Below are 26655 nucleotides of genomic sequence, written 5' to 3'. Positions count from 1 at the left end.
ACATACCATAAAAATCTTGATTATTAAAATACTGTTCAAATGGCAATGCTGTGTCTATTTCATTTTGTTAGAGTAAAAATGCACAATGGCTTTTAGAAAGTCTGGGGGAATACAACGACCACAACAAAAAAAGTCTCAGTATGATCCTGTGCGTGTCTGAGCCATCAGGTAAGATTCGGCCTCTCGGCATCCAAATAAGACAGCTCATTCTCAGCATACCATCTGCAATGAAGTCCTGACGAAGGGAGAGTATGGCCGCCTGCCAGCCTCCCTTTCTGCTCTGCAATCTGCCCATGTGAAAGGAGGCAGAGTAGGCAGTACCGCAGCCTACTCCTCTCCCTCGCTCGCTCACACACACACACTCACTGACTAACCCCCCTACAAAACGCTGCATATTCCACTGCAGCTCTGCTACAAACCACGAGTCACCCTCCAGCTCCTTCGGGTGACATTGGCATAATGAAAACCCAAGGATATAGAGTAAAACTACTAGGGATTTGACACAAAGCTTCTCTTTGGTAGAGTGTGAGAGATAAAGGACAAGTGAGCCATAACTGGTAGGGACACTTGATCTTATGGAAGATTCATATAAGCTTAGTCTAATGAGGGTGATATAAGACTGACAGACAAAACTCGAGAGCCTGCTGGTAGAGCATGTTTCTGTTTCCACATGCTGTCTCGTTACTGCGGGTTAATAAATGCTTCCACGCTAACGTCGTGGAGCTTGTGCTCAGCTGGAATGAAGCACACACGACAGAGTCATGAGTAAGGAGGCAGCTAGTGCTTCACAGTAACGGATGACTCACAAGTAAGCAGGTTGAATCACATGACTGCAAACCACGTTCAGGTTTTCTCTTCTTGCTCTGCTATTGCTTATCATATAACACTGTCGACAAGCATGCTTTACAGTAAATAAGGGCACTATCACATAATAAATCTTAGATGGTCTTAACATCCTTCCCTATGCCTCAATCACGGATTAGTGCAACATGAGAAAAGTTATAAATATGTATATTTTTACTTAACCTGTCAGACTTTGAATAGAATAGAATAGAATAATCCTTTAATTGTCCCACAAGCGGAAATCTGGTTGTAACAGCAGCCAGAACGACACATATACACATTGGATCTCTATCTCAATCACTGTGGTTCAAATAGGGATGCAAATCTTGTAAATAATTAACTGCCAATCGTGTTTTATATGCATCCAACAACCTGTTCACAAATTGTTTGTGTACACTCAAGAGATAAGGCAACCATAAACTATAAAGCAGCACACACATCCATTAAAGAAAAACAGTGGCCGTGTGATAAACCCTAGCTGAACTGGGGGTGCTGGCAGGCCACGCTGTGGGACGACCCCTGGGTCTCCCAGCGTGAACCAACTAAGCGTTTCTCACACAGAATCTCCTCTGGCATGCACACCCCTCCAGAGGAGGAGGAATTTCACTCTGTAAGCCTTTTATTCTCTTTCAGGCTGCTCGTCCCCAACCGTCCACTATTCAGTTTGCTCATTCTACTGTTCTCTGCTAAGACGCCTAAAGGAAGAACATGCAGGAGCATGCATGGTACACCGAAGTGTTCCTGCAGACTGGACCTGCATAAAATCAAGATGCTTTTTTTCCCTCCAGTTTGTGTTGGTGGTCTTGCATGCGTGCCAGTAGGCCACTTACTTGTAGTGTTGCCTTGCATCTGAATGATACATTTTGACTCCTTGCTGATCTCCCTCGAGTTGAAGGGTCGAACTCGAACAGCGACTTTCACAGAAGCCCCAGACATGTTTGCAGTTTAAGTCAGTCTCCCTGTAAGATCCCTTGTGTGTATCCCTCCTAAAGGAAACAGAAAAACAAGTGTGCATCTCATCAGTTAAAACAATAAGTGATGCAGGTAAGCCAGACAATGTTTGCTTCCTTCTTTAAAAATAAAACAAAAGTGCTATAGTGAAAAGGAGCAGAGCCTGTTTTCACTAAATGTAAATCAAACACAATGAAAGTCCACCCCCTCCCAATTTTCAGTCATAACAGCCTACAACAAATATGGCCGACCAAACCCGATGAAGCCTTTAATATTTTGTAAACAGCAGCCGATCATACATTTAGCAAATCAAACAGAGGATGTAAGCCTTTATATTTATATCATAAACCCACCGTTTACGTGAAATGCGCTTTAGCCGAAAACAAAATACGAAGATCACAAATCACGATTGTTGCATGGATAAAATAACGTGGCGTTAAAATACCACACAACTTTCCATCGTTTTTACAGTCCGCACCCGGTGACTACACAGCCTAAATATCCTATGTTTTTCCATGTACTTGCAGTCAGCCATACTTGCCGAAGCATACGCCCATGAAATCCTATCTCCCCTATTTGGCGAGAGCTACAGCGGGACAGCTAACCGAGGGCCTATCTGTTGCATCTGACACTGTTCGTTTTGTGCAGACGAAGAGCTTAAATTTCCCCCTTTTAAAAAAATCACATTCGCTGATATTAGGAAGTAGGCTAATCCTCCGCCGCTGCATGTTGGGGAATAGTGCAAGGGAGGAGTTGCATGCTTATTTTAGCAGCCCAGACTGGATACATTGTTCACATTTACCCTATCCGGCAGGGTTAAAGGCGTTTTGACGTTAAATCCTACCAGAGGCGAAGCTTTCAACAGTAGCAATTATATTTTCTATTTTAAGCTAGCTTTAACCCGTTAAATGTTATTGGCTCCGACTTCAATATTTACGACCTACAGTCTAACGGAAACAGCTATCCAACTATAATCAAGTAAACCTATAAACAAATTATTCTATATACTGTAACAATTAAGTACATATATATGTTTAATTCTTTTGTGTTATCGCAACCATGGCCACGTAGAGGTCCACTGACCACCGGACATGTATTAGTTGACACAGACAACTGCTCCCTATCCATCGTTGAAACTAAACTGTAATAACAACCCAGTGCACAACAGTCCCCCAAAATATAAATATATTATTTTTAAAAATATATACTTACGCTTGGAGACTCTTGCAAAAGACAAAACCAAAACCACCGGACAGTGGCGAGAACTAACGCTAGCTAGCAGGCGTCAAAATGTGTTGTTTCTATCAGAATCTGTGCGCAAGGAAACTGCTATAAAGTCCATTTCCGTGAAAAACACCCATTATAGCGGTATCCTCCGGTGGAAGGATTTGTATTTGGAAACGGCCACTTCGTTGACTACTTTAGTCTCCCTTACAGATGAACGGCGGACGCCTATCTGCACACTAGCGAGAAGAAGAATTGGTAGATTGTCTCGATTTACCGAAGAGATTACGTCAACTCCCTCTCAGCGCGCTCACGGACAGGCTGGCGGGCCAATGAGCAAACAGAGAGCGGCGACTAATGCGGCGAAGAGCCTATGGCGTGACTCGGGGTCGCGAAGGGGGAGGGAATAGGTGGGGTGTCGCTCCCTTTTTTTCGCCCGTGACGCCACACTGCAGGATTTCTCATTACTGCTACCCGCAGCACCGTGGGTTACCGCAAAGATCGCCGCCTAGCGACGTAACTTTTCCGTGCATCACGAATTTATAAACCAAATTATTTATATTTTTGCTAATATAATTATTATAATTATAATATTGCCTTAAAGCAGGCACAAGAGATGTCACTGACCATAAAACAAAATAAAATGAGCAAATACATTTCCTGCTGTGTTTGAATATAACCAGTTCAATTAAATTTTACTCATTTAGCGCCAAATGACTACGGCAGTTGCCTCAAGGCGCTTTTTTTTTTATTGTAAAGACCATACAATAATACAGAATAAACCTCAACAATCAGACAACCCCTTTGAGCAAGCACATGGAGACAAGGGGAAGGAAAAACTTCCTTTTAACAGGAGGGAACCTCTGGCAAGAACCATTAAGAGGCAGGTTTGATTCAAAGCAATTCACTTTCCTGTGATATTTTTGCAGTTGCGGTTTCTTTTTGGAATGAACTCGGAGTTAAAAGTTTAACAGGTGTCCTTGCCAGTAAATACTGGACTGTTGCCAAGTTTAATTGAGAACAATGACTAACCTATTCACATTCCAAAAAAAGATTGCAACTTTTATGTTCCCTAGAACTGGAAGTTACCTTTGCTGACACAAAATGAAAACAGGTTTGCATTATATTTGCCACATCCAGCTTTTTTTTTTTTTTTGCTATTTATATAGTTGTTTTTCTCTCTCTGTTTCAATGTGTCGTTTGTCCTGCCTCCTCCTGGTCTTCACCTTATAATATAAAGCTTCTTGAGGCAACAGTTTTAATTTGGCACTGTATAAATAAAATGCAACTGATCTGTTATTTTGTATCTTGTCATGGGCGTCTTTGTTTTCTTTACTTACACTAAACTTAAATTTAAAAAAAAAGATACTAAACAAAGCCACTAAGACATCAGTCTGAAGGGGGAAAAAATGGTGACCAGTTGTGAAATAATGTGCATCATCATTTATTCGAGTTCAAAATCCTAGCTTCCAAAACAGGTATGTGGTTAAAGGAAATAATTTCCTGTACAGTTAAGGTCAGCAAGGTCAAGTTAGGTACAGTGCTATTTAAAAGAGACCATTTTAAGGTGAGATGACTTAATGGTGTGCTCCTAGGATGGTGCTTCAGGTGATCATGCTACATTCTCACGGTCCTTCCACTAGACCTAAAATGGGGATTACATGTCCACGTGGCGCTCAGGAGGTTCTTGACTTAAGGCCGTGCACACACACACACACACACACACACACACACACACACACACACGTAAATTCAATCTATCAAAGTCAGCGGGGAAAACGTGACCGAGAAGGAAAATTTGGGCACACTTTATCATTGTGAGCCACAGCTCATCTTCCTACTTTACTCAAAACAAAAGCTGACACTGAGGATTAGTTTAGGGTATTCCCAATCCTGAACCTCTTCTACAAGCACAAACTGTGCATAAGTTATCTCTGGGACACCATTAAACATTACGTGGACTCAAACTCATTACCGTCACAAGTCTTGATAAAGAAAACTTGAGGCTAACAGTTTTATCAGAACCCAACTAGACTCAGTAATACCAAACAAAATGAGAACCATAAAGGAAGGTGATCAATGAAGAGACTGTATGCACCTCGCAGGTAAACCTGTTGGTAATGGTTTCTGCAGCGTTATAATGCACTATTGTTAAATTAATGTATATACTTTGATATATATATTTTTTATATATATATGTATATATATATATACACAAACTCATGAGAAAAACTTAAAAGTCTTAGCTTTATTATGTTTTGTTTTAGAACCATGATAATGGTTTGAGACAAAAAGGGTAAATGCAAAAAAAAAAAAGAAAGAAAAAAAAAAGAAATAAAAGAAAAAAAATTATCAAATCAAGTCTCCTTTTTTTCCTCTCCATTCAAAATGTTTGTTTTTTTTGTTCTCATTGGTAGTAGTGATGCTGAATTCAGGTGATTTGGACCGATCCCTTAATGATGATTAGCCAGACATCAGTGACGTAGTCCTTAGACACCCCGTCCACCCTGTTTCTCCCTCATCCAGGTGTGGATCCTCTCCTTCAGTTCAGGCACTGTGGAATTAACATTGTGACATTTAGGCATCCTGAAATTATTAGCCTCGCCTCCAGCTATAAGTGCATTATCTTGCGTACCTTAAACAGCAACACTTATTTACATTATCTGTTTAAAATAAATAAAGTAAAAGGATAAATGGTGGGGTTACCTGACTCCAGCATGTTCTCTGTGAGTGGCTGCCTGTTGAAGGGATCAGTGGGGGAGTTGAGCAGGTGGCGTAAGATGATGGATCTGTCCATGATGTTCCCCGAAGGCAGCATCACAGGGTCGGTCATCAGCGTGTCCATCAGAGGGTCTGTTGTAACACAGTCACAAACAGATTTTACAGAAAATTACAAGCGAGATGCTACACTAAAAATCTGATTCATCACCAGCAGCACTGGCGCCCTGATTGGACAAGGAGAGGGACCAGTATTACAACATTAAAAGCAAAAATATTAAAATTAAACTTCTTTGTTTAAGTGTAAAAACAATAAATAAATAAATGTAATCAGCAAGTGACATACATGTGTGCCCATGTTGGTTTGTGTAGGAGCCTGTCACATGTCCAAAAAATGTTTTATATGACCACAATATTGATGCACCTATCAAAACACTAGTAAACAAAATTTCCCATGAAGTCCGATACAGAGCGTTTGGTGGCGTGGGGCTCTGTGTTGAAATGTCACAAGGTTATTACAGTAGGACTCCGGTGCTACAAAAATAAAACCTGTCATGGGAGATTTCATCTACACAGACAGCTGATACTCAAGTCTCCTGTATGGCACACTCCCATCAACTGTGGTGGGCTAGCTGGCATATCTGAGAATCAAAGGAGGCACGCAGACCACATACTCTTTCTAGATTATATTAAGTCTGTCGTTACTCGATAGCCTTGCACTAAGCTGTCTAGATGACCAGTGTGAGCTTCAAAATCCACCACACATGTCTGGAATTCAATAGCAGAAGAGGCCGTTAAAGATCCCGTCTGTCATTGACTGACCCGAGGTCACAGGTCAGTCTTTTACACAATGACAATATTATTTAAAAACTGCATTTGAAGACCTAGAAAGATATTTAATATGATGCTTTCAGAAGCAGCGCAATGTGACCCATTATTTTTATATGGATGTTATTTGAGGATCTCAATACATTACTCTGAAGTGATCTAGATAGATTAATTTAACGATACAGCACATATCAGAGTGAGATGTTATTAAACCAGCTGTGGGAAAGATGATTCGCTTTACCATTGCTGCATAACCAGATTCAAAAGTTCTAGTTGTGCTGTTTAAACGGTCTTTCACACACCTTTGAACTCATCCGGTGCATCACTGTAGTCCATTTCAGACTGGGAGTTCTTCGCGACTATTTCCTCCACCTTCTCCGATAGCAGCTTGAATTTCTCAATAGCAATTGAGGACTTAATGCCAGCCTTCCTCATCTTTGAGATCACCTCCTCAAAGAGTTCACGGCTGTATGACCTCTGCAAAGAGCAACAAGTCCCTGAGGTCAGTCTTCAGTACCTTACTGTCATCACATCACAGATTTGAAATTTAAGTCATGTCTTCAAACTTACACAGATTTTGATAATGCACACAACAAGAAACTGCTGCGTTTCATACATATATGTTCTGATGTAAATCTCTGACAACAATAATGTGCAATAATGTGGCTTCATCATTCATAATGTTCTCTTTGTTCTCTCAACAAATCAGGAATTATATATATACACACTATATTCTCCACGTGAAGTAGAGAATTCATGCTAACTGGCACGGCAATAAAGTCACGACAGATGATTCAGGATAACTAAATGTAGACCGGACATCAAATTTCCCCCCCTCTCCCGTCAGTGCCAACCTGGTCATCTGCTATAGCTTTAGCAAAGCGAGCACAGTCTAGCTGCAGGTAGATGTCTGTCAGCTGGTCTAGGAGTTTCTTGGGCTCAAAGCCATACTTCTCTGGGTTCTCCACCTTCAGGTCCCGACATTTGGGCCCGCACAGCTGCTGGAGGTTAAAGTTCAGCATGGCAGCTAAACGAGGCCCCAGCTCCTGTGTGAAGAAGAAGCCACTGTTTAGAAAAGCACATTCTCCAATAGTTTCATTGCCCAAGACAGACTGTTGAACTCTCCATAACCCCCACACCCCTCTTATACATAAACAAGGTACATTCTGAAACTGTCCCTGGACTGTTTCACATTACTGTATATTCATGGCAGTGCATTATGTCTGGAATAATGATATACATTGTTTTTTGCTGTTTTATTGCTGTGGAAAAGGGAAGATGGATGGATGCATGGATGGGTGGATGGATGCATACATTAGTCCAATGTCGAGTCAATGGACCGACATTTTGTTCTAACGTGCACTAACTGGTGTATGTTTGAATGACAACGTACCTATTCTATGCTATGCCTGGAGGAAAATGGCAAATAATGCTTCCTTTATATTACTTGTATAACTGAGAATAAATCTCAAGAATACATCAAGTGTTCATTGGTAACAGTGACACTCACAGGCCTTAGGAAAGGCTTCTGGACCTGCTTGGTGAGGATGTGGAACATTTCAACTGTTTCGGTAGCCAGGGCCAGATAGGAGCGGGACACCCGCTCATCCTGAGTCAGCTGGGACTGACGACTCTGCTGCTGCTCCTGAAAATTTGTACAACCCCCCCAAAAAACAACAAAAAAAAAAAGACAAAATAATAAATAAGTTACCCTACACAATGGCAGTAACCTTCTGCCTGTCTTCACAGCTCAGCACAACTGTGAATGAAGCGATAATCTGATAAAACATGACCTCTGACATTTTTGTCTTTGCTAGACTCTGTTAAAAACTGATAAACAAATATAGGGTCCTAAAAAAACTGAGCACTGACCCTTGGCAGCTGCTCCCACTGCTCTTTATTCTTCATCTCCTCTTGAACTTCATGAATACGCTTCAGGGATTCAAGGCTCTCATCTAACAAGAAGGTGGTGTCATTAATCAGCATGTTGATGTAGCGCACAAACTGCTTGCCAGAGCTGGTGTGAAAGAAGGACAAAAGGAGACAGAAGAGGATGTGAGGCTGGAAAAGTCATACAGCCACACACTCTAAACCACAATTTCTTTAAAATAAGGGGGAAAAAAATTAAATTAAACATTGCAACTGCTGTTTTTGTCAATAGCAAACTCACTTGAACTCCTCCATGAAGGTTCCATGGTGGGCAATGTTTTGCCAGAGGCTCTTGAAGATCGTGCTGATATGGTACCGTATAGTGAACTTATCGTAAAACTCACTGGTAGCACCGGTATGCTCAACATCTGACCAGAGGAGGGAAAGATTTTAGTGAACTTTTTGCTTGAAAAGATCACAACTTGTAGTAAAGAACAAGTTGTAAAGCTTTTTATTCTACCGAGCACAACATCAGCAGAGAGCTGCAGCACAACATAAAGCTCACCAGTGTAAAACTTCATGAGAGCAGGGACCAGGTGTTTGACGGACAACGGGTGGTTCTCCATCATTTCAGAGAATCGCTGAGTACGAGGCTGAACAGCGGGGTTGGTGACGAACAGCACCTCCACCAACTTGGCGATAAGGTAGGGGTTCCTGATGTAGTTCTGACTGCAGATGAACACCACCAAGAAGGTGACAATGTCCTGGACACATGGCTCATATAAAACCTGGGGTGAGTACCTGTGAGAAAAGAGGAGATAGCAGTTCACAAATCCCTTATTTGGATTTAATTTTTCCTCACAAAGTTCACTGGGAATTATGGATTTATACATGTATATACACATTTATAGACCTGTTAAGCATTTAATATCTGTATTTTCCCCCTCATCGTTCCTTCCTGTTAACATTTTATTACTGCCCTCCACAGGACAGTCATTAAAACATGATAGATGAGCAGAGAGCAGAGGACTTACTGCACAACAAAAAGCAGAAACTCTGCCACATCTTCAATGTAAAACTCGGGCAGAGCAGCAAAGCTTTTGGGAATCTCGGGGTTCAGAGGCAGGTTAATGCTGCGCAAGGGAGGGAAAAACAAACATATTACTTCTTGATTTAATAATAAACTGAAGAAGTGAAGCAAAAAAAATAAAAATACTGGGGAAAAAAAACAGACAAACTGTGTGATGCCACAGCTGTTCCTCTGACATCGATATCAAAACAAATGGCAACATGGTGCGTCAGAGGAGAGGTGACTAACTTGGGGTAGGTGGGGTCCACCATGCGAAGAATGAGCTGGATGACTGTGCTGTAAAACTGCAGACATCTGCGGAGCAGGTTCTCATCCAGAAGGCCCACATCAGCACAAGCTTTGGCTCGCACCAGTTTCTGTCACACACAGTAACAATCACTCGTCTGTAAATATGCTCCGTGCCAAAATCAGCCACGCGTGTCTTCCAAATATACCCAACCAAGAAATGCTGAGAGCATTCTCACATCTCTACATTTAAATTGGTCCTTGATGTTTGATCATTAAATGAATTAAGACAGTGGCTCCATCTACAAGTACGTAACACTGACCTTAAGCTGAGTTTTGCAGCGTTTGAGCATCTCTCTGTGTCGACTCGCCAGGGGAGAATCTTTCCACTGGCTCTCACTGTTTTTGAGCTCCTCTACAGTCCTAAAAGATAAAAATAGCAGTATTAATACACACGCATACACTTAACGCGATATGATTGTCTGTGTAGATGTGTGAGCGTGTACCTGTTGAGTTCGCGGATGGCTCGTAATCTCCGGATGTAGCGCCGGCAGCCAGGCAGGATGGATAAGTGGTGGGTGTGAAGCGTCAAAAAGAAACACTCGGTAGGAAATTTGGGTTCTGTGAACTTGGCGGGGTCTTTATCTGTAGATATTCACAGATGAAATTTATGGTTATAAGGACACAAATATCAGCTTTAGTCTCTACAAGTGACTCTTTTAACCAATTAGATTAGTTAAAAATACCCCAAAACAAAACCGTGGCTCTGATATGCTTAGGATTAGTTCATGAGAACTGCAGAATTACGAGTTCACATGCAAGTGATATTTATCTTTAACGACCGCCCTCTTCAAAACCTATGCGGTCCACTTAGATTTACTGAAATGATCATATGTATGTGAGCATTTCTGGTTATGCCAGCTTACGTAGTTCAGACAGCCAGGCCTTGAGCTCGTCCATGGTGGCTTTGAGACGCGTTTCCTCAAGACTGACGACAAGGCGACACCGTGGATGGAAAATATAGTAGGGATCCACTGTCTCTAACTTGATCTTCATGCTCAGCTGTTGCAGCACCCATAAGAAGTTGAGCATGAAACCGTCTGTCGAAACCAGCTTGTCATCAGTCTGGAAGAGAGGAGAATGTGGGGTTTGTTTGGGTTTTTTTTATTAAAATCTTTACAAACACACAGTAAACACCTGCCCCCGAAGATTAAATAATATCAAGAATGACTTCTAAAATTAATATACTTTTAATCAGGTTTGTTCCTTATGGTCTGAATCTAGTAATATGAAAAACATCAATTTGTAAAACATACAACTTTACCTGCATCTGGGCTTTCTTCACATTGTAGTTGACTAGAGCTGCCATGTAATTAAGAGCCAACTCCCGCGTTTCACTGTTTAGCAGGATGTTGTGGAGAACTTTGAACATGTCACCCTGATTTTAAAAAAAATAAATCAATAAACAACATCATTCCACACTGCTGGAAAAAACTACTATTAAAAATAAAAAATAAAAACATGAAATAGAGACTTACCCTTGCAGACTCCAGGTAGTGCTGCAGTGACTGGCTGACAACTCGTGTGTTCTCCATGGTGATGGCCGGGCCGGAGAAGTATTTGTCTCCAACTTTTGTCTAAAAAACAGAAAGAAAGAAAAAAAAAGGCAAAAAAACAAACAAAAAACTTTTGTCATCGAAATGGTTGGTACTTTTCAGTTTTGTTCTGTTTTTTTTTTTAATATGAGGTTTGCGTTACTTCCCATAGTTTATCCTTTACTTAATTAGATAATAATAATAATATGGTGTAATAAGAAGGGTCACAGGGGAAGTCCTCATCAGTAGGAGAAGTAGAAAAACTTCTGATAAGACAGTTAGAAGTCCACAATTTATGCCCTCCTTCACCTTTTCCTAAGCCATTCACTCGGACCGATTGGAGTCGGGCTGATTCTGGCCCCCGGGCCTTACGTTTGACACTCCTGATTTATTTGAGATTCAGACAAAGTACAACTCATCGTAGAGAACAACTCACATCATCCTCAGCGAACACAGAGAGGCCGAAAAAGGCTCCCAGGTAGGACAGTCTCTGAATCTCTCTGCCACATCCAGGGCTCAGAGGTTTGGGACACCACAAAGGCAGTGATGTTACCTGCACACATTACACAGTCATTGATTTAATACATGTTATTGTCAAGTGTGGTTAATAACACTGATTTATACATTTATATATTATATACTAATCAACAGTAACTGTAACTCATAACTCATTTTCCCTAAGTGAAGCTAAATGGCTAATTATACATCAATTAATTCCACAGTATTTTAAAAACTTAAACACTAAGTAAAGAATATTATTGGACAGATAACAAACACTAAGAGAGCTAAGAGACCCCACCCCTCCACCAGGGAATTTCCTCTTGCCCTTTTTCCATGTAACAGGAAAATTCTCACAACAGGCAGAGTTCATACCTTCCTGGTATGAGGAAAGTACATTTACAACAGCTACATTTATTAATAAGCTCAGGGTAACTGTTTTCACAATAGATGTCCAAAATAATTGGAGCCATAAGGACCCAGTGAACAACACTCAGGTGTTACGATGCAGCTTTACCTTTCCATTTGTATACTTACCAAATTGCACACCGGGTGAGTCTTTCCGAACTTAATTTCACAAAGCTCAGCTAATGCCTGTAAAATCAAAGACAGACATCAGGTCAGAAAAAGATTACAACCCAACATGTGAACTGTGCTAAAAATGAGTTGTGTGGATGTGTGCTTCATCCCATGCTATATGATATATTCCCTACAGAAATACGGCAGCTGCAGGAAAGACCAGGACAATGTCTCCTTACCATGAGGGGAAATTTAAAGTTGTCACTGTCAAAGGAACATTCTTTGACTGCAAGAGCCAGGCCGTGGAGGATGGGGATGAAAATCTAAATAAAAACAACAACACATTAAACAGCATGCTTCAGTGCATTTTGACCTTGGAGAAACATTCACACGGTCTGTATTTACACATCACCGTGAGGGCGTTTAACTAGCTGCCCTAAACATGGGATCACTCTGTTTTTACATTTTTATATTCATGCATCTGGACAAGCAGATGGCAAAATATGGGGGGAATAAAGGCGTCAAGGCGTCACCTTCTAGCTGTTTAAATTTAGGTGCTCCATCTACAGGAGAAATAGGTTGGGGAAAAAAAAGGGCAAGGATGTTTTTGTAACGAATTATCATTTCTGGCTTTGCAGGATCAACCCAGAGAAACACAGCGTGAAAGATTCAACCCAGTACAGTCTGTTTAGTCATGCTGGGCTGGTAAAGCTTCAGCGTGCAGACTTTCCAGTTCTATCTGTGCTGAACCTGACAATTAAAAATGGATATTTGGGGTTTGCTTAGTTGAATCACCCAGTACAAACTGTATATGGCTGTATGAGATCATCTCCAGCTGTTATGAAGAAATATAGTTCCACCTTTTTAAACTGATTCATCCCCATTAATTACAGTTAACTAGATTATTTATGGGTGTGTGTAAAGAGCCGGTCTGTACCAAACAGTATGATCCATAGTGCACAGGAAGCAAAGAATTCTTTTGGAAAAAACCCACAGCTTTGAGTAAGCATAAACAGATCCAAAAGAATGGATGGATGTGCTCGTCACCTGTCTGAATACTTCATCCTCCTGGTGAGTAATGCGCACCAGCTCCTGAATAAAGCCATATGGAAGGTTCCGACACAGCATGTAAGGTACCAGCAGAGACTGTTGGAGAGGGCTCCTAAAAGTAGTAAACACACAGCAAATTAATTAATTAATAAAATCACACATTTGGAGACAAGGTGAATGACTAGTTGCTATGGATACAGAGAGGGAAAAGGAATGGAAGATGCACAAATATGGTGAGAGCGTTAAAAAAAAAAAAAAAAAAAAAAGAAGTAAAAACCCAGAGATCGTCTGAGTTAATGGATGGCTTCTTACCGAGGCTGGGTCAGAGCGCCTTGAAGGACCAGGGCAACATGGGAAATACACTGAGAGCGAATGTTACTGAGAAGCTGGCTGACATTTGGTTGGCTACACATCTGAGAAAGAAACACAGAGAGAAGAGTGAGAACGACTGCAGTGTGATTAAAAAAAAAAAAAAAGTGTTATGTGACGAGCTATGCCTAATGCCTGCAGCTAGTCTACAAAGCACAACCTGTTCTTCTATACTCAGCGCATTTTAAAACAATTGAAACATGAAGAACATATTAAAGACCTTTATATATCAGCTCTTATTAGGATTTTGATCTCAAATCTTAAATATTTTAGGAAAGAAAAATAAATCATCTGCTATAAATCCTGGTCGGGATATTTATTGGTCTCACAGATTGTCATCTACCTTGGGAGCTTTCCTCTCCTCCATGCCAACACTGTCAAAACGCTCAATGAGGTAGTTCAGCATCTCTGTCTCTTTGCATGTTTCAATGGTGAAGCGGTCGCTGGCTGATTCGCAGGACATCCCCCCTCCACATGCCCCAAGACTACAAAAAAAATTAGACACAGACAGAGGGGCTCATCAAATAACAGGAAATGTCACAGTGTGGACAGACGTGCCATTAGAATCAAACTTTCCTGAAAAGTCCCGAAAGACGACAAACTAAAGCACTTTAAAGGTAGCATTGCAAAATTCAACCACCGGGTGATCAGAGCAGATGGTAAAATAAGATTAGTGTTAAACTGTATTGTCATGTCAACTCAGTAAGAGCACACAAATTACATGTAAGAAAAAGGGAATCTGCTTATGTTTTGTGTGCCTGAAAACAAACAAACAAAGAACAAAACAAAACAAAAGAAAAACAAATGGCCGATATAATTTTGTTTCTAAATCACCAAATACCAGTATGAGTCTTAAAAAGTCCTATATGGGTCGAGCTCTACAGATTTTTTTTCTTTCTTCAATAAGATAAGAAGCAAACTGAACTCAAATGTGAATTAGATGTTCAAATGTGAATTAACTGTTTCTGCTACTGTGAGGAACAGTTTCTCAGCTCCTTGCAAGAGAATGTTAATGTCGGTACCCAATCAAATTACTTTATTTCATCAACACTTTTTAAGGTTTGTACTTATGGTCCTCAAATAAAACAAACAAACAAACAAACAAACAAACAAAAACACATACGGTTTGATTTTTAGGCAACTTTGCTACTGAAGATATGGATCCTATAAGCTACAATGAACACAAATGAGGCTACAATGAAGACAGACTCAAAGTGTGAGCGAAAACATTTGAGATATATATATATATATATATATATATATATATATATATATATATATATATATATAAATATAAAAGCCTTGCTGTCAATCAATTTCCATATTAGTCTAAAATAATGTCAAGATGATTTAGACAACAGAAACAAATTAAAGCTGCAAAGGTCAAACCTGTTCCAAATTTCTCTGAGCCACAGCATAAAAAAGAGATATCAACAAAGTAGATTTCATTTACTAATGTGAGCAATATATTCTGTATTTCTGCGCACATACATATATACACATATACTGGCTAAATGATGGTTTTAAATAGTAAGCAACAATATTTTCTTAGAGACATAATACTCCATTTATGAATCAAAGGCAGGGCAGTGCCAGAGAGCTTGAAGTTCTGCAGTCAGGGATTCATGGTGTTACTTCCAATGTTTGCAATCAAAAACACAAAATACGGGTTTGGTAGGCTTATACATAAATATCTAATGTTGTCTGATCGGGTTACATAATGATGAAACAGTGGCTCACATGTCTTTGAGCTAAGGGTGATTTCTCCTTCTTAAAAAGAAAGATGGGAACGTAAAAATGGATTCTTATACAGACAGAAACGCAGAGTCATTAATGAGCCATTCATAGCACTGAAGATTTTCTACATCTTGAAGCCGTTTGCAGAAGAGTTAATGTGGTTATTACTTACCTCCATATTGCATGTACTAAAATTTATAGTTATGGGAATTTATCTCTGAATGTCAATGACCAAAACACTCCTAAACATGGTTTAATCTTCTTTAATCTCGCCTGGCGTCTTTGTGCACGGTTAGTGGCAAGCCTACCGGACCCGCTGGAACATGCATCAGAGCCCATCCCTGAGCAAGCGTGCACACACACGCGCATTAACACACACCACGCAGTGGTGTACCTGGACCCAAATTGAACCTGTGAAATATCCTCCTCCTGCTCCTCCTGAGAATCTTCATCATCGCTGTCCTGAGATATGTCAGAGAGGGCAAAAAACAGGAACGAAAAGGGGCTGACAGGACGAGAGAAAAACAGGTGAAATGAGAGAAAGACTGGAAGAAAGGAGGATGATGCACAAGCGTGAGGAGGCAGAAAGCCAACAGGGGGGAGGAAAAAGCATCAAGACAAATGTGGAACAGTAACAAACAAAAAAAAGGAAATGAGAAAGGGAGCACAGGGAAGATGCATGCTTTCATGGAGACTATTTTCTCTCTTTTTAAACCAGTTTTCTATCCCTTTAGCACACTCATGCTAGCTCTGTGCCATGATGACCTTATACAAAGAACTACAGCTGTTAATATTAAATGTATGTATTAATTTTTTTAATTGCCTAAATTTAAATAGTTACTTTGTGGTAGAGGTAGCATTTTTTAAATCTCATTTTCTCACAAGATTTTAACCACAGAAATGTTAAAGTGCTAGTAACGTCTAAATGCAGGAAAGTTAATGCAGGAGCAGATATAACCAGTGATGAACAGAAACATCACCAAAGGTTCAGGCTTTAGTAAGTTGGCTTGCGTTTGCACTCCACTCTGACATGCAAGTGACAGTTTAGATACCTAGATGGAGGCATCCTGGCAGCAAAGGCAGCCTGTCGAGTGTTCAGTCTGGGAGAAGGAGGCACCATAGGAGAGGTTGCAGAGGAGGGTTGGTTGTGACCCATAGGTGAGCTCAAGGATAAAGACTGGGGGGAAGGTGGTGGCACAGAAACTGGAGTGTTGGGGGGAACGGAGGGTCCTGCAGGGCTGGGAGAGGGTCCAGGGAAACTAAACCCTCTGTGACTCGGGCTTGTTGGGGAAGGAGCCACCCAGGGAGTGGTGACCGAGTAAGGGCGATACCTTTGGGAAATGGGCACGGGGGCAGATGGAGCACTGAGGGAGTGCCGTGGAGGAGTGGAAGCAGGTGGGCTGGGGGGAACAACGAACTGTGGGGTAGACGGTGTAGTAGGGGTGAGGAGAGAGGGGGAGGTCCTCTTGGCTGCATCCAAAGCCACTGGGTGAGGACTACCACAGCCATACAGACTGTGGATAACATTGTTAAGACAAGAATGATCTTAAAGCCTTAAAAACAGAAATGATTAAAGCATGATGAAAAAGACTGGGAAGAACATGGCAGCATGATAATAAAGTAAATAGAAAAAAACAGCCCAATCAACAGCCTTGATATGTCTCCGCGAGCTTAATAATGACTCGTGGCACTTGCCTGGACAGAGAGCTGGCTCCAAAGGATCCAGCGCTAGGGCCCATTGGGCTTCCACCTTGGCTGGAGGGCTGCACCAGTGTCAGACGATGGTCGGGGGATTTGGCTGCTGCAATTGGCTGTGAGGTGGCTGTCAAGCTGGCGAAGGGGTTGTGGACACGTGACTGGGTGGACATCATTAAGACTTCCATCAGGATCTGGCTGATGAGGTCTTTGAAGTCAGAGTATACTGCCGGAGAAAACATAACAACAGTCGGACGAGCCTCCCACGTGTGCAGCTTTTTATGGTCAAAGCTGTTGTTTAGTGGCGTTACCTTCTTTAGGGTTCTGGTGAAACTCTGCAGCCAGTGAAGGGAGAAAGATGACATCTCTATCCTGCTCCTTCCACGATACGCGGAGAATCTTGCAAATGAGCTGCAGGGCCTGTTCTTCAGAGACATCTGAGTTTGCAGAAGTTTCCTAAGATGCAGAAAAAAAACAGTGAAGCCTTGATTTAAAAAAAACAAAAAAAAACAAAACATGCATAATGAACAAGCATTACTGAGTCTCAGGATACTCGTTATCTCATGATCTCTCTGGTTGAGCAAGAAACAACAGAGGTACGTGTGAATGAGTTGATATAAACAAAAATGAAACCAAGAATAGCATTTGTGGAAAGTCACCCGTCTGCAAACAACCAGACACTCCTTTAATGTTTATTCGGTTAGAACTTTCTTGATATGGTCAAAGTCCAGGAGGCGACATCTTTTGATTAATGTTCACTCTAACTGCTTACCTTCTCAGTCAAGTTTCTCTTCTCCCTGCGGTCACTGTCCTCCACCTCCATGTTCTCTATCCCTGAGTCCACATCCACCTGGGACATGCTGGAATAAAAGAGAAACCACAGTTCTTAATAAGCCATTATCTCCAAGCAAACTATGCTATTACTCCAAGCTCAATCGTACACAGTGTCAATATTTATCTAATTCCACAGATAAGGAGTATTTGAGAATGAACACAGAAGCTGGGTAGGGCAATCGGACACAGGAGACGCTCTCACCTCTTTTCACAGGAGGCAGGGTCGATATCCATGCTCTGCGATCGGGACAAACTCTGGGACTGAGTCTCAAGGCTGTTGGAGGGGGAGCTGGAGAGTGAGCTCACACCCTCGCTGCTCTGACTACCATAAGCGACCCCTGGAAGAACAAAACACAAGTTAATCTCTCTGAACAACAATGACAAAAATGAATCAAATCTGACACATTTCTGGAGGGTTTCTTGTGCCTCCGTCTTCAGATAAAATGGAAATAGTAAGGTTTTAAATTTGCTTTTTTTTCTTGTGTTTTTCAACACAGGTGTAGCGGTCTGTGTGCACAGAGCAGTAAGAAAAACGTTTAATTTGAGTTAATTATTGCAATGCTGAGTGCATACGTGAGGACTTTAAACTGCATACAATATAACATTGCTGTTATTCTTCCACAGCCTAACAAAGTCACTTTAGTCTGTCAGCAGATCAAAGTGAAATTAACTGTATTGACTGAAAGTTGCACAGTTTGTGCACTTACATACTGTAAATAAGAGAAATACAAAAATCCCCCAAGCCTTTAAATCGAAACTGAATGTAACCTGCTCCCTACCATGTTATGTGGTGAGCAGAGGGTTGAAAGCTACTTTTGTGACGCAGAAAGCTCTGACTTTAAGTTCGACATAACTCACCAACCCCTCAGATGAACTAAAGTTTTCGAGAAATGAAAAATATTGACTGTATTGATTCATACTGTACACTTTAAATCCTTTGCACAGCGTTGAATTTTAGTCTATCATGTCTTTTCCTTTTTTACAGATTTTTCTAATCTTTTTATTGCTTTCAAGGTATAATCAGTCCCAACATACAGCGATTAGGGTAACGACATAGTCAAAAAAGCACACTAAGAACTCTGAGGAAATTAAATCGAAACAAAAAACATGATGGATCCAGGTCATTGATGTCAAACAGTCACCTAAAACCAAACATCAGTCATGTTTACTCTTCACTTGCAACTGGCCTTTGTACAGAAAGAAAGGAAGACACCTTTACCAGTGAACTGCACAGCACACAGGGCTGATTCCTCTTTGAAATGCCCTCGAGTTACCTTTCACATTAAATCCTATTTTCTGATGTATTCAATGAAAATATTTTGAAACAAAAAGAATAAACCAATCAAATGCCTTGCATGTGGACTGACAAACGCATCTGGATGTTGTGATCAAAGGGAAACTCCTAATTTTCTATGTCAGTAAATGTAGACCAAAATCTAGGACATACACGGTAAATCTATACATGGCTGGCATAATATCAGAGTGTGATGACATGAAAAGATCAAGAAATGTAAGAAGCGGAAATGAGGAAGAGGATGTGCAAAAAGGCCCTAAAGTTGTGGCAGTAGTCAGGGAAAAAAAGGATACATTTTCCAGAAAAAAAAAAAAAGAAATGAAGAAAATATTAATATACATATCTACAAGTTTTTAAAAAAGAAGGCTTTGACTTTGAAATGATTGTTCAACTATGCCTCAAGTTTAGTTTTTATACAAAATACTCCAAAAGTTGATTCTGTTCATCTGGACGTTAGAGCTGGGCGATAGAACGATAACGATATGTATCGCGATATAACTTTTACTCGATAGAGAAATTAAGCTATCGCGATAGACCTCGCCGCTCTTGTCCTCTTAAAAAAATAAAATAAAAAAATAAAAAAAGGTCAGCCAATCTAAATTAAGTAGCGCAGAGCCGAACCAATCACAGCCACAGCGTCACGTCGCATGACTTGTTACGTACAGCACAAGTGCCAAGCCGCACGTGTGTTTGTTTGGGAAGCAGCCAGCGGGTAATGGAGCCAGCGCGTAATGGAGGAAATGAGTGTGCCGACTAGAAAAATCAACCGAGCATGACCGAAGAGAAAACAGATGATGGTTCCAATGCCGGAGAGATTGTCGAACGGAAGAGCCATAGAAGTTCCGTAGTGTGAAGGTATTTCGGCTATTTCAAGTCTGACAAAAAACAGAGTAGCGTGCACTGTAAATTGTGCCGAAAGCAAGTCTGGAAATACAATGAACTGGTGCATGCGTCACACTGTGCGCCACGTTATTGTTTCGGTGAAATGAATTTCTACAATACTGTTACTGTTAATTCTACTCTCTGCAGTGTTTAAATGCTTACATATACACACAGTTACTGTCCCTCCACACATACGACTCGGTTCTGCTTCTATGCCCCAGCTTTGTTTACTTTTTCCCACCGAGGCTTCTAGACTTCTGATTGGCCAACATTTCTGCACGGTTAGGAATCTAGCGCCACCTGCTGCTTTGGCATGTTCATAGCAGCGTTTTCCTTCATTTCTGCCTTTATGTGTGGACGGGATTATTTTTTTAAACAAAAATGGAAAATCTCCGTTTTCAAAAATACGTGTGGACGTAGCCTCAGTCTCTGACTGGAAGCGCTAATTCGTCATTCGGCTTTTGTCAGACTAAAGTAACTGTTAAAACTGTTTGAAAAGCTCAGCTATACAACAAGGAGAGATTGAGAATTTCCTTTTAGTTCTCAGTTTATTTGATATTGACAAAAGTTAGTCAGTTTTGTCTGTTCTTCTGTAAAACAAACAAAGATTTATTTTTAGAATTAATATTTTGTTTCTAAGTGGAATTGACAATTTAGTCTGTTTCGTTTGTTCTATTTTGAAACTTAAACGCTTTAGCGGCTGCCTTTTGTGTAGTTTGCAATATTTGCCTTTATTTATCTGAAAAAGTCTCATGTTCCTTAAGTACATCTACCCTGTTGAACTTATTATGGGAAATAAATATTTAAATAAAAACAAGCTGCTGATTATTTCACATTTTACTTGTGAGCAACAGCACATTTAAATCTTACAAATATAGTTATTTGGCTTATATCGTGATAGATATCGTTATCGCCTGAAATGAAAAAAAAAACCATATCGTGATATGAAAAAATCTCATATCGCCCAGCTCTACTGGACGTAGCGTTTTGTGGGAGAAACGTTTCGTCACTCATCCAAGTGACTTCTTCAGTTTCAGCTGACTGCAGGTTTCCCCAAATCTTATAAACAGTACATTTCCATAATGACTGAAACCAGCCCACTGAAGGAACAATGGGCTGGGAGGTCAGTTCCTTAATCCTAATTACGCAAATTCTCACGACCATTGATCAACAACCACCGACCAAAACCCACTTATCAAAGACCACTGATCAATGGCCATGAGTCCCATTCACAGAGAGATGGGGAATGGCTGCAATCACAGCATTGTATCAATGCAAATGTACTGTTTATAAGATTTGGGGAAACCTGCAGTCAGCTGTGACTGAAGAAGTCACTTGGATGAGTGACGAAACGTTTCTCCCACAAAACGCTACGTCCAGATGAACAGAATTAACTTTTGGAGTTTTACTTTCCTGGATGATTGAGAATGCATCAAGACGTTTGTACAAAATAGTTTTTATCATCTTAATCTTTCCTGATATTGTAATCAAAGATGACGTTTAATGCTGAAAATACGGCACTTTTTTTACTACCATTCTCTAACACTTACCACTGGGAACCACACAAAGATATGACATGAATAAGCAACCATGTACACTTTGAGAATTCGTGTCACAGCTGTTGCTTAAGGAAGAACCAACTGTTTAGTCAGTCTGGGTTAGCAAAGGCTCAGATTGCAATTTTTAAGTTGCTTACTAGGGCTGGGCCATATTATACCGTTCACGGTAATACCGGTATAATGTTAGGCAACGATAGGAAAATGAAATATCGCGATAGAATGGGAGTAAAACGCGCATGCGCAGTGCCTTTGTTTTCATACGCACATGGCCGATTGTTGAGTGAAACAGATGAACCAGAATTGGTTTGTAAAAATGGTGCAACTTCAGTGATGTGGAACTGATTTGGTGTTTGTCCGTCAGATACACGACAAAGCACATTTTTTTGCAGAACATGCAAGCGGCCGTCGTTATTGTCGTATTTGTCGGACTAAGATGCTCTTAAATCTGGGAGTAATCTGGGTCCTAAACTCCGTGTTCTTCAGGTCAAACAACACTGCAGCATCACTGAGCGTTAAAAACTGTCTAAATTCTTTCATCTTTAATAAAACGATCAGCATTGCTGCTTTACCAGGTGTAACTATGAAGTTTAACTTCCAGGCATCCATGAAAACAAAAGTTATTACATTTAACGGAGTTAGAAGTTAGCAGGAAGCTAGCGGAAGTTAGCTCGCTAGTTTTGCTAGTTACCTAAGCATGATATAGCATGTTCTGACTGAGAGATTTCTGAAAAAAATCAAACGTACAGCTCTGCTATCACTTCCAACATAAATGAAGACAGGAAACTAAACAGCAGTGACGTTTGTAGGGTTACTGAAGTTGGGCTAGCTGGTATATAATGATGTGCTACGTGATCGCTAGCGACACAGCTATGTTAGCATAACATAAACAGTGAAGCTGGAGGACGAACACTAACACTTTTCCACTTATAAAAGTTAACGTTAAGGTTCTTCATGGTTAGAGACAAATGCAATCGCATGGCAGGATGCTGTAAACGGACCAAACTTCAGTCAGGAGAACAACTGAGATAATCCATCCACAATACGAGGTTAGTCATTAATATACTGCAACATGGGAATAGAGCAGCTGCCAGAGAATTCAACATTAATGAATCAATGGTACAGAAGTGGAGGAAGCAAGAAGAATGAGTTTAATCAAGTTTGATTTATCTGACTGCTTTGTTTCGCTTAATGTGCCTTATAATCCTGTGCACCTTATGGTCCGAAAAATGCGTACTGCACACTGCAGTTTAATGTTGCAAAGCACCTCTTTTTAACTTCAGTGGATATTATACATGGTTATGCTCAGGATATGTCAGCCCATTTCTACTGGAAATGCCTTTTGGTTAAACTTTCAGCAAGGAATTTGCATTTGCACTGTTACATTTTTATAAAGCTTTAATGTACATAAAAACCAGCTTCTTGTTTAAGTGAAAATAAATGGAAGGTTGTCTTTTTGCGCTAGTAATGTTGTGGAGTTGTATTTTGTCTCGCATCAATTATATTGTCGGTTATATCGTTATCGCAAATTTTCAAATATATATCGTGATAAATATTTTTGGCCATATCGCCCTGCTCTATTGCTTACTGACTACTGCAGACAGGTAGTGAGAAATCTGATTAACAGAGGCTCTTACTCCGGATAGCGGGCTGGAATTAACAGCTCTCTCCTGGTTATACAACAATCATGCGATTGAATGATTACGCTACCAATGTCAGATGTAATACACATTAATAAGTTAGTGAGAAGGTTTGGCTTGTAAACTGCCAGTATTTTTTTCTTCTTATTAATCACTTAGGAAATGCACCACTGGGCCTAAAAGGAAGACCTTTAAAGCAGCTGGCTATGCATAGCAACAAACAATGCCAGGAAACTGTTGCTGTATCCATACATGGATCTCTGCTGCATTTTCTAGAGCCTGCGCATGAGCGAAGCCTCCATTCTACCTTTGTACTAGAGGGCTCACCATTCGTGTCTAGCAGGGTACACTTTTTTGTCACAGTGTACCCTGATTTGGGGGATTTTTGATATTTTAACACTGTGAATCATTCAATGCCACAAACCTTTTTTCAATATTTTTTTTCCTTATAGAAAATTCCCAGAACCTTGCTTTAATTTCTTACCAGAGGTGCCCATAGGTGATGTGGCAGGGGTACCACTGTGGACATTGAGGCCCAGTGATTGAGAGGCAGCTGGTGGCACGGGTTGGGGTGCAGCACCTGAGGGTCCAGGGAGGGGTCCAGGTGGAGTCTCTCTCTGTGGGGATGTCAGGGGTGTGCTGAGAGGGGTGCTAGGCTGGGACGTTTGTCCTCCTGCCAATCGTGCCAGTCTCCTCCTGCGAATCTTGAATGAGCAGATATAAAGGGTCATTAAAAGAACTCTGTAGCTCTTCATAACTGCATAATGTTGAAATGTATTAATAGGTTATTAATAAACCTATATGTATGTATATAAATGCCTGGACACTGTAAGAATAACCAAATTATGCATGTATTGCCCAGAAAGGCAAAGATTTTCTTTGTTATACGTTTTAAAGTCAGATCTGAAGAAAAACATCGCGAATAAAGTCAGATGCGGACACCAATCTTCGCAGCTTGGCCGAGGAGCGACGTTAAAGCTAAATTATCTGCTGCACACTCTGCTGAATGCTAATCGAGCAGCTGAAAATGATAACAGTAAGCTGCAGTATGCTGTATGCGATTTCACATAAACAGCTCAATGGCCATGCATCGGCCCACGGCTGATTGCACAATGGTGGCCCGGTCTCTGTGTGTGTTTTTTATGCTGAGTCGTCTCGCAGGCTAATTTCTGACTGTCAGCTAAACCGCCGCGAGGTGACATGCGAAAACATATCAGTAAAAAGAACGTCTTCCCTTCCTAATCTCCCTGTCAAAACACAACACCGAAAAATATCTGCCACTTACAAGCGGCTAACAATATCTTGAAATATGTTCGATGCTTTATATAAGAGCAGTGTTCTCCAGCTTGTAGCATTACGTTAGCTACTTTCATTTAGCAACCCAGCTGCTCCAGCTAAATAGAACACGGCCCAAATCCGCCTCTCGTTCTTTCACTTCTTATATTCCCAATATAAGAAGTGAATAATTAGCCTTTGAGTTAAACTGCGTGACACCCACTGCCGTGTTCTAGCTAACTGAGATATTTATCGAAAATGTATTTCTTCCATCAGCTAGTTTTTGTAGCATCTCAGCTAGCAGCAATACCCCTAAAAGGGGTAAAGGAAGAATTTGCAAAACGTACATTTCTAACGTCAGTAACGTAAAATCATTTCAATTCCCTGTGTAAGCGTTTATTCATATTGTCACCTTACCTCATCTGCGCTCAACTCCTCCATCATCCCAGCTAAGACAGCTAGCTATTTCACTTTCTAATGCTTTAATATGCCAGCCAGAGCCAGCTAGCTAGCTTGTATTAGATCTAAATATGCATAGTCTAACTCGTTCAACAAATATATGTGTCAGGATTTTGATTGTCTTCAAGATAAAAAACGACACCGATATTCGGAGGATGGCGAAATATAGTTCCCCCAAAAAGTCTGCTGTTTGCTGGTTTTCTACCAAGAATGAAACAAAAAGAAAAGTAGCTAGCTATTATACGTCAAAATACAACAGCGGCCATTTTGGTTCCACAAGTCACGTGACCAAAGGGACCAAAGGTGGGGGTGCGTAGCGTGTCGCACAGATAAATGGAGTATTTCATCTGTTGTGTAAGTATAAAAGTCTGTTTATGTCACTTTAATGTAACGCTCCTGCATTAGCGTGACCTCGGGTTATAAATGAGGTCACATTTACCACATAAAACGCATCAAACTGAGCGTGCGTGAACCATGGCCAGTCAGAGGGGTGCAAGGTCACTGCAAAGACTTATATTAGTGACGTAATTGCCAATCATCTGTCACCAGGTAAAGATGCCTGCACAGTATGTGCCTATACATTTAATTTTAATGCCTGTTTATTTTTAACGCAGTTACAGCCACATCACGTGTGTGACAGGGTGGGCAGTACACCAGATGAACTAAATAGGCAACCAAATTTTAAAATTTTTGGCAATAACTCGCCGTAATTAATATATTTTTTTTTAAAAAAAACCCACAGGCAGTCAGTATCCAAAGTACCCAAGTATCCTTGGGCAAGACACTTAAACCTTGAGTAGTCCCACTTGACTGATCAACTAACTAGAAAGTACCAGTTCATTTACTATTTATACTCTATGGTATGCTCATGAATATATATATAAGTGCAAAAATATCTGTCCTAGATTGAAAAAAAAGAGTCCAACTGGATTTCTTTAGGTTTGTGAAGATGTTTCACTTCCCATCCAAGAAGCTTCTTCAGTTTTTAAAACAAATGAAGAAGATTGAGAGTCCCAGGTGGGGGCTGTCCCCTTTGGAGGTGGTCCTGAGGGTCGTGGATGGTGTGAAAACAGGTGTGGGTCATTACCATTACCTGGGGTTAAGGGTAAAGTCACTATGAGACCTTGCCCCACCCCATGTGACCTATTTAGGTCACCTAAGGCAAAGTGTGAGTAGTGTATGAAGTGCCTGGGAGTGGATCATAGGTGGCTGACAGGTGGTGCTGCAGAGTCAAATCAGATGAGACATTTTCTCTGGGCACAGAAGTGGATCAATGAAGGGCAGCTGTGAGCGCAGAATTTCCTCAACACATTTCTATTTGTCTGGCAATTTATGCAATTATCAAGTAGGGTTGAGCTTTAAAAACTAGCTGCACACGCTGATGAATGACCTCTTTTAAATTACAAAGAGAGATGAGGGGTTCTTCCCAAAGTGTGACCTGCATGGGATAATCCGCTCAGTGTCCTTTAGTCATTCTGGTTACCACGATTGCTGCAGAAGCACT

The 26655-nt window shown here is 40.8% G+C and overlaps 2 protein-coding genes across 14 annotated transcripts in view; both read right to left on the bottom strand.

The window, feature by feature from the left end:
* kif1b (kinesin family member 1B) overlaps nt 1-3304 on the bottom strand; it is a 67666-nt gene extending 64362 nt beyond the window's left edge. For 7 of the 12 annotated variants that reach the window (XM_085444264.1, XM_085444272.1, XM_085444265.1 and 4 more), the window contains exons 1-2: nt 3007-3302; nt 1674-1829 (exon numbers count right to left, since the gene is read on the bottom strand). In XM_085444264.1, the coding sequence (XP_085300390.1) occupies nt 1674-1779 (106 nt within the window). In that variant the 5' untranslated portion in view covers nt 1780-1829; nt 3007-3302. Of the gene's footprint in view, nt 1-1673; nt 1830-3006 lie in introns of all 12 variants that reach the window. The other 5 variants (XM_085444273.1, XM_085444274.1, XM_085444270.1 and 2 more) reach the window with 2 other exon arrangements.
* Nucleotides 3305-4446: 1142 nt separating this feature from the next.
* Nucleotides 4447-25430, bottom strand: ube4b (ubiquitination factor E4B, UFD2 homolog (S. cerevisiae)). 2 transcript variants are annotated; one of them, XM_085443431.1, is made up of 29 exons: nt 25110-25430; nt 23902-24121; nt 18248-18383; nt 17984-18071; nt 17523-17667; nt 17212-17437; nt 16569-17030; nt 15911-16021; nt 14123-14264; nt 13723-13823; nt 13408-13522; nt 12600-12683; nt 12379-12435; nt 11780-11896; nt 11287-11385; nt 11073-11186; nt 10675-10873; nt 10255-10393; nt 10072-10171; nt 9752-9879; nt 9468-9566; nt 8999-9234; nt 8735-8861; nt 8437-8581; nt 8075-8209; nt 7419-7610; nt 6867-7041; nt 5725-5871; nt 4447-5572 (listed from the first exon to the last, which is right to left on the bottom strand). In XM_085443431.1, exons 1-29 carry the CDS (start codon nt 25134-25136, stop codon nt 5508-5510), a joined length of 4131 nt encoding a protein of 1376 aa, XP_085299557.1. In that variant the 5' UTR covers nt 25137-25430; the 3' UTR covers nt 4447-5507. The 2 variants fall into 2 exon arrangements, with proteins under 2 accessions (XP_085299557.1, XP_085299558.1); XM_085443432.1 differs by lacking the exons at nt 15911-16021; nt 16569-17030.
* Nucleotides 25431-26655: the final 1225 nt, after the last annotated feature.

Source organism: Copadichromis virginalis, linkage group LG20 (genome assembly GCF_057382275.1).
Source record: "Copadichromis virginalis isolate Kocher_CV1m ecotype Utaka linkage group LG20, C_Virginalis_male_GT1.1, whole genome shotgun sequence".
Taxonomy (NCBI): domain Eukaryota; kingdom Metazoa; phylum Chordata; class Actinopteri; order Cichliformes; family Cichlidae; genus Copadichromis; species Copadichromis virginalis.
Note: the sequence above shows the minus strand (reverse complement) of the source record. Positions and strands in the feature narration are given on the sequence as shown.